Here is a 14,120-nt window from a genome sequence, read left to right as displayed (position 1 = left end):
ATAATAGTTTTCCTTTCAGTTTGAGTTTCTAATGAAGTTTAAAACCCGCAAAACCCTCCACCCAAAAGGATCTCCACCAATTGTTGACCATGTCACAAAATCCCTCCACCTGAAACCAAAATAGCTCAAATTTGAAGGGTTTCGGCCCCCAATTCTCTTCAGTTACCTCCAACACAATCGGACAACGGTCGGATATTGGACGAGGAAGACCACTCAATTTTACTAGAGGAAAGTGCTCCACCCGATTAGCTGGCCGAGCTTAGACAATTGTGACCTTGTCCTGACCAATGGTCCATGTGAATTTGACATCTCCCAAGTCCTCCAATGCATTCCTATCTACCCAATGAGAAAATCCTTGCGTGCTCCGCAACATGTTGCCCCATTTGATCTTTCATAAGAGAATCGGACGACATTAAAGTACCCCCCAAGCACCACAGCAACTGTCATCTACTCCTAATGGAATTCAATTCACCCCAAAACATCTCGCACTAATCAGCATGATTGGGCCAATAACAACTAAGAAGATCCACCATAAGCCCAAAGCCGCATATCTCTAAACCATCGAGATCAAAAAGGAACCACTCCAACAGTCCTTCCTCCACTCCTTGAGGTCCCACTCTAACTCCTTTCATCCCCAAATGGACTCCAACATCCCCATATCCATCGCCCGAAGTTTAGTTTCTTAGACCGCAACGATTTGGGCCTTCATCCGACAGAAGTGGTCCTTCATCTAAGATCTTTCATCCTAACTAACATCCCAAACTACTCGCGTTCCAGCCTAGGATCTCCATGGGTACACTAGCCGAGCCCTATTCCCCTTCTTAGCACTTCTGGAAGAGTTGCATGTATCATCATTGATCGTAGAGTCACGCCAACTCTCTCCTCTCCTTTGGAGTTAACTACGACTTTTCCATGGTCCTTGCTCGAGCCTTTTGAATGCCTCTTTCTTCTACAAAGGGTAAGAGAGCAATATAATCCTCTTCACAATCACTAAACATGACTCCAACCATCTTCCCTCCATGGTTGTGAGCATCTCCGTCATCGCTGATCAATTTCCTAAGCCCTTTTGGACCTCCCTCCATGGCGCAAGAATCTCTCGCTTCCTGAATAGGAGAGATATCCAACGCCTCTAGCATGAGGTTTTCCTCATGATCAACTCATATTCACCACTATGTAGTTTAAAGGCACTCGTTGATTTAGGCCATGTTTCAGTCATCTAAGATCTTTCATCCTAGCATCCCAAACTACTCGCATTCTAGCTTAGGATCTCCATGGGTACACTAGCCGAGCCCTATTCCCCTTCTTAGCACTTCTGGAAGAGTTGCATGTATCATCATTGATCGTAGAGTCAACTCTCTCCTCTCCTTTGGAGTTAACTACGACTTTTCCATGGTCCTTGCTCGAGCCTTTTGAATGCCTCTTTCTTCTACAAATGGTAAGAGAGCAATATAATCCTCTTCACAATCACTAAACATGACACCAACCATCTTCCCTCCATGGTTGTGAGCATCTCCGTCATCGCTGATCAATTTCCTAAGCCCTTTTGGACCTCCCTCCATGGCGCAAGAATCTCTCGCTTCCTGAATAGGAGAGATATCCAACGCCTCTAGCATGAGGTTTTCCTCATGATCAACTCATATTCACCACTATGTAGTTTAAAGGCACTCGTTGATTTAGGCCATGTTTCAGTCATCTAAACACTTTATATAACGGGACTCGTAGTAGATGGAGGAAACCCCAAAAATTTTATTAGATTGGACTGAACATTTGATAATTTAACTCTCTTTCTAACAAGGCAAGCCCTAGCCCAACCTGACCCTATAACACCGGGGCCTTTTGGCACGATTAGGGCCAAGGCTTGGGAAACTAGGGGCCGAACAAGGAGCGACCTAGGCCACACGTGTCACAGCTAACATCAATTGGTTCCAGTTGTCTGAGCCTGTCAAGATTCATTTTGCAACCTTAGAGCTCAAAGGGACATCATTAAACTGGTAGCATACAATCATGCGCAATTTAAGATGTTCTGACTTCCACCCATCTTGACTTGGGATGAGATGAAGGCGAAGTTGAAAAGGTGCTTTAGGCCTACGACAAGAGAATTTGGCTATCGAAGAGTATACACGAAAGTTCTACGACTTGACTATCAAGTGTGACACAAATGATGCTCAAATACAATAGGTCGCAAGGTGTTGTCATGATAAGAATGGAAATACAATGAGAGATTGTGGAAGTCAGTCCCAAGAGTGTGGACAAGCTTATCAAATAGCACAAGGTCACATGAGCAACATGAGAGTTTGGCAATACAACCCTTGACAGATTAATAGAGAAAATCATATCGTGCATCATCAGACACTTTCTGACAACACATCACCTAAAATAATAAAAATAAATAAATAAATAGAGGAAGAGTAGTTCATCACGATCATGAATTTGGCCCTTCTCCCAGCAATTAGGGGTTGGCTTTTAAATGCTAGATTGGAAAAAGTTTTACAATCGGCTACCCACCAAACATAAACCTTCCTCTTTTACCTAGGCTATTGGAACCAGTCACCATAGAAGCTCACAATGATGTCACTAACATGCAAAAACATGGACCCACCCAGTATTGACCCCTAGTCCAACTATTACATCCACGCCCAAAGGGCAAGCAAGCAGTATTTTCCACGTGTAAAGTGTGGAGATGTCATGAAGGTTATTATAGATGGTGATTGGTGGGAGCAAGGTGTTCCATAACTGTAACGGTGGACGTAACAGCCACCACCGTTACTGTTATGATATGGGTCGTAACGGCCATTACGGCCTTTTTTTTCTAATCTATTTCAGGGCCATTACAGGTCGTTTTTTCTGTAATGGCCGTTACAACCATTTCGGCCCCATAATGCATAACGGTCACAAACGTTATCATTAGAAAACAGCTATTACAGCCATTACATAACCATTTTGGCATACCATTGGTTGGAGCAACATCAATGTAATCTCGCAAGAAATTATTGACAAGTTGAAGCTCAAGACTAGAAAGCACTTGACAATAAAAAGTTGCTTGGGTTGACGACACATCCATACCAATAACTAAGAGGTGCTTGGGGAACTCCTTGTTGGGGCAATATGGAAAAACCCTACAGTGTGATTTTATGCCTATGAAGGTCAACTAATCCTTTTAGTCATCCATGGCTATTCAACAAGAAGGTTAACCATTCAAGTCACAAGAATATGTACACTTTGCTTTTGGTGGAAAGCATATTAAACTTAATCCCATGTGGGATGAAGGGACCAAATAGAAGCTCGTCGTTTCATCAATCCTTTGTGTGGTACAATTCATGGAAGAGAGCCAAGAAAGAGTGATGTACACCCTCATGAGGCATGACTATAAGCAAGAAACCATGGAGGAACCTTTCACTCTGCCACCTAAAGTTCAGGACATTGTACCAATTTCTGGATTTGTTTTTAGATGAACTACCTGATGAATTTCCACCCATGCGTGAAATCCAGCATAGATAGATTTGGTTCCAAGAGCATCTTCAACGAATACAGCAGCCTATTACATGAATCTGATGGAGCACACCGAATTCCGCTGTCATGTGGAAGATTAGCAAGCAAAAGGTTTTATCCATGACAACCTTATATTGTGTTTCCTGCGTTGTTAACAACAAAGAAAGATGGAAACTAGAGAATGCACGTCAACAGTCATGCCATCAGCAAGAAAAAGGCCAAGAGTCGTTTTCCCATCCCACAATTGGACGATATGCTGGATATGATATCCAATGATACGATCTTTTTAAAGTTTTGACTTCAGGAGCAGGTATAACTGGATTAGAATCCACTCAGGAGATGAATGAAAACAGGATTGCACGAGTGGTTGTGTTGTTCAAACTAACCAACACGCCCAGTACCATCATGCACATAATAACACAAGTTTTGAAGTGTTCATTGGGAAATTCGATGTGATCTAGTTTGATAAAATTCTTATTTATGGCCACTATCACGAAGTACGTCTAATTCACCTTCAACAAGTCGTGACGGTTCTAAGTTAGGAGAAACTTTTCATTAATTTCAAGAAATGCACTTTCATGTGCCCTACTGTTCAGATTCGAATGTCAACTGAAGCTATAAACCTTACCTAAAGAAGGTTCAATCCATCCTTAATTGGCCAACTCTGACGAACTACACAAGGACCAAAGTTTTCATGCACTAATGACTTTATAGCACAGACTCATTAGAAATTTTAGTACCATTGTGAAACCTACAGAATGTATGAAGTCAGGATCTCTCAAGTTGACCCCATCGACAGCTACTGCCTTCAAAGAAATCAAGCAGAAGATGACTAAGAGCCTATCCTTCAAACTACCAGATTTTTACAAGGTCACTGAAGTGTCTTGCGATGCCTTTTATCTAAGCATTGGAGGGGTTCTTAGGAAAAAAGGGCACCCCTTTCAGCAAGAAACTAAATGACAGGTAAAAGGTACTCTACCTACAACATTGAGTTCTACATAGTTGTGCAAGCCTTCAAGAATTGGAAGCATTACCTTGTGAATTGAGCGTTTGTGCTATACTCCAATCACAAAGCTCCAAGATATTTGAATTCCCAGAAAAAGTCCAGTGCTTGACAAGCCAAATAGAGAGCATATATCCAAGAATTCAAGTACATTCTCTTCATTAAAATTAATTAACATGTGTCAGCATGAAAATAGAGGTACAAGTCTATGACCAGGGTCATGGCAACATGAGAGACGAAGATGGAATTTTTTAAGATGCAATTAATATAGTGTTAACATTAATGGTCCAGCTGGAGTTATGGCCACATTGATAGAGTGGAATAGCAGAAAAGGATTCATGTAGCTGACCCCAATTAGTCGGGATAAGGCGCAGATGATGATGACAATTAACCTAGTGTACTACACCGGGCACTACAGTTCACGCATTCCTAACTGGAATAAGGACACAGTTCCTGAGGAAGGTACTGTAATTTGGTGTGTATGGTCGATGACAGTTTCAAGAAAGTGAGATACTTGAGACAATTTGAACAGCTCATGAATGCCAATCCAAGAAAAGAAAACCTATGGCATAAATTGGAAATAGTGATTCCTGACTGCCTTACCTCTTTCTTCAAGCTCCCACACCGGCAAGACTTCATTACAACCGTACGGCAAGTCTCGACACAAGGACCACGATGGCACCGTTCAGGGCATCTATGAAGGCCACAGCTCAGCATCTTCTCACAAGTGGACCCACACGTGGGTACGGGCACATCGCAAGACACCCCAACATACTCTCTTTTGCCACAAGGACAAGACCGCTTCCCCTGAAGGGGGCAGTCACCGCATGGGCCGGAATGGCACCCCTGCCCGCACGCATGCTTCCCACACCCAAGCATTGCACCACATGGGCTCTCGCACTGGAATACACTCCCGCAGCATTCTCTCTCCTCCTCCGTCTTACCGCAGAGGCAGCGGTGGATCCCCTTCTCCCGGCAGGGGGGGCAGGGCCCGTCATGGCACTTGTGTGAGCAGCGGTGGATCCCGCAAGCCAAGAGCTTTGAGCAGGGCCCACTACAGGAGAAAACCTTGAGCGCGCATCTCCGGACGTCTTCAACAGAGCCGCAGAAGCAACGGCTCCGGACGAGCTTCGGGCAGGGCGGGCAGGGGCCTGGGTGGCACAAGAGCAGGCAATCGTGGCCGCAATTGCCACTGAGAGGTCGACCACAGATCTCGCCGCAGGAGTGAGGGAGGATCCAGGGATCAGCGGGCGGATCCTCCAATTTCCCGCAGAAGCAGCGGTAGGTGCGAGGGATGGCGGAGAGCGAGTAGACGGCCCGGCATTTGGGGCAGTGCCAGTTGGAGGAAACGGGAGCGGACGGGAAGTGGTCGCGGGAGAGGCGGGCAGCGGAACGCTGGGCGTCGAGAGCGGAGGCCTGGCGGGCCCAGCTCTGAATGCAGAAAAGGTGGAAGACGGCATGGCAGCTGGAGGAGCATGACCAGACAGGGTCGGCGGGGCGGATGCGCTCGAGGCAGATCAGGCAGGAGAGGGCGCCGGTTCGGGAGGAAAGGAGGAAGGATCGGATCTTGGAGAGGTCAGCTTGGGAGGAAATGCCTGAGGTTTGGAGGTAGGTTTGGAAGATGGATTCTTCGAGGGAGGAGATATTTATGGTTTTCGCTGCTCCAGCGATGGAGCTGCTGCTGCTGCTGCTATCGGTGTCGGAATCGTCTGAGGAGAAGGAAGGAGCGGTTTTGGGTGGCAAAGAGGCAGAAGCCATTCTTCAAGTGGATGGAGAGGAAAGGATTGCTTCTCATACTACTAAATTGTATTGGATCAGGCCTCTATTTTGAGGTGTGAGGCCCATTCTGATATTTTACTTGACATCCTATCCGTCCTTCCGAGGCATTGTTATTCTCCTTGGCTACAGGTGGTCCACACCATGAAAAATGGTGTCTTAAACGGGCGCGGATTAGGTGAGGTCGGGTTGACATCTTGCTGGATGATGCCACTTACAGTAGAGACCACCTTGTTGAATATGCTGTATATTCCTCGTATGGCCTCCTTAGTTTTGGATCCACTTAATTTTTGTAATCATGCCCTAAAATGATCTGGAAAATAGGATGGACGGTATGGATTTCTCAAAATCTGTCCGCGAAAGCATCTAAGGAAGTTCCTACACTGGTATGTTTGGTTGGGCCGCCGTGATATTTGTGAGATATCCATCGAGTTCATAGTTTGGGAATGACCTTAAAAACGGTTTGGATGGAATACAAACATCAAGTGGAGCCCAGGAAAGTTTAAATGGTAAGAAACTTTTCTCCCAATTTCTCCTCGGGTATGGATGTCTTTAGTTTTTGAAGTCTTGAGTTTTGGATCCACCTGATTTTTGGATCCACCTGATAGACGGGTGAATTTCTCGCAAAAATCTTCCACTGAAATCGGTGTCCGTTAAGTAAGTAGATCCAACTGTCGGGTCGAACACAGTAGGAAACAGTGGCTGATTGAACACCACTGTAAAAAAACCCACCCATCCAACCCGTAGATAAAGTTAGACAAGCCTGGATTAAGTGAAAATGCAGATATCAATAATCCAAAACTTATGTGGCTCGTAAAAATTTTTTAATGGCCAATCACCACTGTTTCCTATGGTGTGATCTATCTTATGTATGGATCTGTTTCGTTGTAGGGACCGCGGCCTAAAATGAGTTGGAATAACGAATGGACAGCATGGATATAAAACACGCGTATCAAGTGGCCACTATAAAAGCCCCCCATGTAGAGAGCAGTCACCCAAACCTCACCTAATATGCGCCTGTCTTGAACTGCTAAAGGCCCACCTAAGTATCTGAGATGGCTTGTGTGAACACCTCCCGCACATAGAGCAATGGCTCACCCTTTGCTTTAGTTCAAAATTTTGTTGCACATGGCTCCTGGTGGCAATAAATATAGATTTATTTAAAATTACTTGGTTTCTTTGAATGTGTAATACATTTCCTAAGGTTGATGGAATGATATGTTTAAATATTTCAAGCATTTTGAAGTCGCTACTAGCCAAAAGTAAGACTTCAGAATCCATAGTCAGCTAGAATCTGTAAAATCACCTGAGGAGTGAGGATTTCTCAAGTGACTTCTGAATTGATCTGCGTCGTGGATTCTACGTAAGAGGTCCAGTAACGAAAAATGAAGGAATTGGTCTCTACTTTACAATTATGTACGTTTTTAAGGGGGATTCAAGAGACTTTCAATAACTTACATAATTAAATAATATTATAGTAGCCTATAGGCTCTCAATAGACAAAAAGTTTAAATAACTAAAGATAAATGTCACGCCTCGAAATTCGAGTACAGAGTGTGCACCCTCATACCCGAGTTTCGAGTCATAACTCATACATTATGTACTTAACTCACTCCATTATACGATTATTAAGACGCAAAAGTAATATTCTTCTTACATTCCAGTTAGGTCCATTCACAATCATTCATATAAAATAATTTAAGCATTAACATTCGTCTATTCTCAACATATATAAACATTCAATCATAATAAATTAAGCATCATTTATCGATCAATACAACTTACCAATGAGTATTTGCTACAGACCTAGAACAATTCAATTAAATAAAATCAATCAAATGCTTAAAATCCTATGACTAACACCATCATTTATTATATATGAATCATAATATCCTAACAAGTAAATTCTAATTAAATAATTAGGAACGGTCCAAATACGTCAGTTCCTCTTATGATAGATACCGCCACGTCTAACGTCTCATATAGGTCATGCACCAGTTCAGCCACAACTTTTTGTTCATGCGTCAACTTATCAGCTAATTGCTCATCTGTATAGTTTTCCATCAATAAAAATATAAGCTAGGTAGGCTCAGTGAGAAAACTCAGCATGGTTCATGCTTATTCAAATTAAGATATAATAGAAATAAAGTATGTACAATGATATGAATCCAGTAGTGTATGAATGTATCAGATGTGATGATTGTCCATCTGTTTGGGTTGGAGATCGTCAACTTACATCCACCCGTTAGGTAGGCTTCCACCTTCCGGTAGTCTTGGGCATAGCCAGCATCTAGTAACGATCTGTTACGATCGATGTTTCTTTCAGAGAGGGCCCCCAGGATCGACAATACAATGTTTTTATATCATGGATGATGTATGAATACATCATTTTCATAACTGTCATAGTTACTTGTCTTAATCATAGCATTTATATGTGAATTTAATGTACTATTATCATAATTCATGCAATTTGGCACATATTAGCATGTGATTTACCGTAGCATACAATAACAAAAGTTTTTTAAAAAAAAAATCAATAATATCGTAACAAAACACTTCAATCAGTACATCGACCAATCAAACCATCACAAACATTTTATTTTAATTCCAATGAACACGAGATACGATGAGATTACTTACCTGGGTCTACTAGTGAAGAATCCACAAGATGATTAGGTTAATATGAATTTAAAAATACTTTCAATTATATCCACAACATTATTATATTATACTGTGGGGCCTGCCTTTGATTATCATCTTAGGTGGTCAAACCCTAAATAACCAAATAATTGAAATAATATGTTCATTAAATTAAGTCATCAAATTTTAGTTTTTTGAAAATTCTATTCAAACAACTATTAATTGATGCTGTCGAATCGAGAAAATACATTTTAAGATACACATATCGTTGGACATAATTTAACCAATTTAGACAGATCTACACCCATCATTGCCCACTCCTTGGTTAACCACTAGAGAAGACCCATGGATTTACTAATCGAAACTATTCATCTGTTCAAATTTCTTGATGTTTTTAGGAAAATAATTCTAATTAAATGATTTCTCAAAAGTTGGACTTTTACACGGAGAGTGTATAAATTTTCTCAAAAGACATAATCATCAGATATATGAATAGGAAATTGTTAAGTATGAACATTGGTGAGTTGTTTTAATTTAAAAGTAATATCTTAATTCTTATAAGTTACATCTTACAATGTAAGAAGTCTGATTTAAATTGTTATTTGCACAACTAACTGATGGTTAATATATATAGTTAACCCGAACAGGAGAGATCCAGTACTACAAAAGTTGGCCATGAAAATTCTTGGCCTTACATATTCTTTAGCGGTTGTGAGCACAATTAGAGTATATTCGAGTCGGTAAGTTTTACAATTCACTTGTAGTTTACTAATTGTAAAAGTAAACGATCATCATCATCTCATCGCTAATTCACTTTCAATTGAAATTTTAGAATGTTATACAGATTCATGAAAAAAGAATTGTCTTGAATAAAAGAAGCTCAATGAGTTGGTCTTTACGCAATACAACCAAAATATGTAGAATCGATTATAGGCTAGGCAAGAAAAGCTTGGTTTCTGTGATCACATCTACCTATATGATTTACAGGTAGATATTAAGTGGCTTGTGGAGACAAAAGATTCAGTCTTTGCAGGCGATGACCCGACCTGGACCTAAGTCGAAAATGCCAGTTTTTATCAGTACCTGACGAAAGTTCTTTATTTGAAAAGCAGAAGAGAAGGCCAGGCAGTAGCATGAGGCCTAGTAGCAGTTAAGGCCAAGAAGGTGATAATGAGATTGAAGATGTACAAGAAGAAGATGATTGACTATTAGATGTGAATGAACAACTTGTGCAAATCGATTATGAAGATGAAGTATACGTTAAAGAATGAGATGACACCGATAATAATAACGACTTTAATGATGATGGTGATGTGCAACAATGGGAGAGGGGTCAATGTATATAGTAATAGTAGTGTTATTAGTATAAGTTACTAGTTATTTAAATTGTAATTTGTATGTTGTAAGTTGGTATTTTAGAATCAAGATATCACATTCATTTATCAATAAATTTTTAATAAGTTGTTGACTTTGTTATTATTAGTTATTACTTGTTAATTGTTATTTATTAATTAATTAGAACTTAGAAGATGACTTAGTATTAAGTGTGACTTGTTGAGTATTATACTTATGTAGCTTAGGCACTAATAACAAAAATAATAGATTACAAATTTATAATGAAATAGATAAAAATAACAAATTAAATCACTTATACTAATTTGTAAAGTTTATCTTATTTTTATAGATTTTTTTCTTAATTTCTCTTTTTTTAAAAAAAAATTATAACAAAAATTGTGTGCAATCACTTATGTGATTGTGCGATTGCTCACACAGGTGTCGCATGTGCCAATGTTATGAATGCATGATGCATTAACTTAACTGTTTCATCTTGATTAATTTAGTAAAGCATATTTTCATGACTGGCATGGTACTGACATTATGAACCTTTTACAACCTTAACATGCTCACCTAACCGGTCCAATGAGGCGTGTACTTATATCCAAGATGTCACTGGTACTCACATTAAGAACCTTTTGCAATCCCGACATATTCACCTAACCGGTCTGGTATTGCGGCAATCCTAACATGCATGCAAATGAGCAATTCTCGCATGCTCATATATCGATCGTGTATGACAGTAACATTATGAATATTTTGTAATCACTACATGCTCACATAACTGGTCCGGCGTTGGGGTAGTCATGACATGCATGCAGATGGGCAATCCTGACATGCCCATGGATGTGATGCATGGATCTCACACAACACTAGCATTGGGAATCTTTGACAATACTTACATGCTCACCTAACTTGTAACACTTGTACCCCTTCCCGATTAGGCTATGACTCAATCGACTTTTCAACAATTACCCAATGTACCTAGAGAAATCATAACGTGCTTTCTCCGAGAAAATAATATTAAGAAGGTTTGAAACTTATATCAGGATGATTGTCCCGCCGATTCGAATCTAACAATACCTTCTGCGCGCGGATATGCGCACCCAAACCTAAGATAACATGTGAAGAACAATCTAAACCGTTTGTGCGCTAACACCAATGTAAAATTCTTATACTTGCATCACAATGATTGCATTAAGATGATGTCACAATGACACCAACACCATAGAGATCACTATTCTCTTTAAGGCTGAACAAACCCTAATCACACCTATTAATCATGCCTCAACTCTTATAAAAGTACCTTCATTAAGAAATTAATAAAGTAATCAACTTTATTAGCAAACAACCAAAAGTTGTACTTAACATAAGGGGAGGTAGATCACCTAGGCCCCATTATATCAGCCTAACAAGCTTCATGAGCCATGGATCATAATTAACCCCTATAAAGTATCCTTAAGTTAAGGATAATAAAGTGTTGAATTCTAAAGTAAAAAAGACCCTTGAAATAAAGAGTTGTGGACACCTCATCCTCTTATAGAAAATCATTAAGGACATTAAACACCATTTTATAAACATATGGTATGCTCTCTTGTGACTATAATGGAGGGGGGGCGTTAAGCTCTCTATCAACAATAGGGTAGTTGTTCACCTTTGTCAACTCAAATGAAGTAGCAGACTAACAGTAAGGGTAGAGTTGTTCTCCTTGTTAACTCCTTGCTTGTGTCTTTGACAAAGTCAACCGAGCCTAGTAATATTGTAGCACAAATTAAGGCTAAATAATTAAAAAATTAAGACAATAAAGGTGCTTAACACCTTTTTCATAAAAAGTTAACAACAAGCCCCATAAATCAAGGAAAAGTGGGATACCTAGCATAACTTTTTATTTTAAAGTAAAAAATTATTTATAAAGGATCATTAACATCCTTTAAGCACTCTTAATTAAGTAATTAGTAGGACAAATTTATCTTGAAACAAGGTGTATCACCCATCTCATTAATTTCTAGAAAACTCTAGGTTAATTAACCCTTATCTTAAAATGAGTTGCTGGGCTTGAATTTTGGACACAATAGTGTCCAAATCTCAGCTCCTAAATATCTCTATTCCAACCCTCTTTCTCTTTAAATCATCATTTTTGCAAAATCCAAACAACCTTTCTTGAATCTCACACCCTTAACCACCACCAATATAAAGAAATAAGGAGAAGAAAGAAATAAGAGAATAACAGAAAAAGAGTTCAGCCTTCACCCTCCAACCGTCCAATTTGAGGGCCACCCTGAACGCCTATATCAGCCCTAACATCCACCCTTATGTCCATTCCCTTGAGATGTAAATAAATTTTCCCCCACCTTGGTTTTATGCATCTTTATACACTCTTACTATCGTGGTGGGCCATTCATCCTCGAGCTCATCGAACGTGACTTTTAATCTTAAGTTCATGAGCAGCCCACACAAGAATTCATGACGTGGGGTGGAAGTTTGAATGGCTATGCTTTAATCTTAAGTTCAGGAGTAGCCCACACAAGAATTCATGACGCGGGGTGGAAGTTTGAATGACTATGCAAACTGTGGGACGCCCGAGCATCGAGCTTAGTTATGTTTTGTACATTAATTCTTTCTCTCCTCCTGATAATCTATTACTTAATTAGGGGCTTAAGTGGACCCCATAATGATGTATACGTTTTATCCTCATCGTCTTTAAGTAGACCCCACAATATGGGACCCATGCGCTAATCCGAGCGTGCCAGGTTTGTTGTTTAGTACAGTGGTTAACATTGATACCCTTTTGAATAATTCAGATTTGGGGGGCGCACAAATATTTGCTCCTAAAGTTGTTATCATGAATGTATACTTGATTGATGTCATGTGTGTCAAATTTGGGGTTAATTTGATTTGTCTAATCTCTTCATCCGATTGATACAATTTGGATCAGATTTGTTGTCTAGTACAATAGATAACACTGATACATTTTCAAATGATCCATATTTGAGGGGTAATGCAGGTGCATTTTCATGCAGGGCTCGAGTGAGGTGGCCTGTGAGATGCAGGGGCACACTCGAGGTGGGTGGCACACATAACCCATAGATTTGGGGCCCGTGTGAGGCAGGTGAGTTGTGTGAGGCAAAGCTCATGAATTTGGAGCCCACGAGGGAGTGGACCCATGGATTTGGGGCCCACAAGGAGGGTTCGGCTGAGGACCTAACCTATGGATTTGGGGCCTGGGCGATGAGATAAATGGATTAATTCACCATGATTTATCAGTTCGAGTTTTTTTTTTTTTTTTAGTTCGAGCTTTTAGAGCAAGTGGTTAATTGTCCTGCATCAAATTACTGATGTAAAACGGGTTACAGACACTTTCATGTCCAAGATGGATCAGAGAAGGCCCGATCAGAAGCAAAAGTTATCAAGACCGTCAAAACCTTAAAACAGGCATATCTCGCAAACCGGAATGAGTTACTTGATGTACCATATATGATTTTGGAGTAGAACAAGTTACTTTAGCCAACTAACCCGGCATAGCGAGGTTGCCCATACCGAATTTTCGAGATTCCATCATATCGATGGTCGAATTCTATGTTTATTTCCATTTTTACTATTTTTAGTAAGTTTTAGTTTGATTATAGCTCTTCATCCGTTAGGCTTTAGGAGTTGTGTCCAACATGAAAAGTCTTTAGAAAAATTAGGAGAATTACGTGGTTATGCCACATAGGACACTTACTATAAATAGAAATTTACTATTTACAGTAAGTTATGAATTTTATGGAGTTTTAGTTATGGTTTACTTCCTAAACTTCTTCCATATTCCTATTTAAAGGGTTGTAGACTCGTATATCAATATTCAACAAGTTTCTTTCATATATCTTAAAATTGTTTC

At 40.1% G+C, this 14,120-nt stretch overlaps 1 protein-coding gene across 3 annotated transcripts in view; it reads right to left on the bottom strand.

Annotated features, from left to right (window-relative positions):
* Nucleotides 1-6,409, bottom strand: part of LOC131223593 (NF-X1-type zinc finger protein NFXL2) — a 75,025-nt gene extending 68,616 nt beyond the window's left edge. The window contains exon 1 of one of the 3 annotated variants that reach the window (XM_058219027.1): nt 5,096-6,409. In XM_058219027.1, coding sequence (XP_058075010.1) covers nt 5,096-6,250 — 1,155 coding nt within the window. In that variant the 5' untranslated portion in view covers nt 6,251-6,409. The remainder of the gene's footprint in view (nt 1-5,095) is intronic. The other 2 variants (XM_058219026.1, XM_058219025.1) reach the window with 2 other exon arrangements.
* Nucleotides 6,410-14,120: the final 7,711 nt, after the last annotated feature.

This window comes from Magnolia sinica, chromosome 13, assembly GCF_029962835.1.
Source record: "Magnolia sinica isolate HGM2019 chromosome 13, MsV1, whole genome shotgun sequence".
Lineage (NCBI taxonomy): Eukaryota > Viridiplantae > Streptophyta > Magnoliopsida > Magnoliales > Magnoliaceae > Magnolia > Magnolia sinica.
This window is presented reverse-complemented; position numbering and strand designations above follow the sequence as displayed.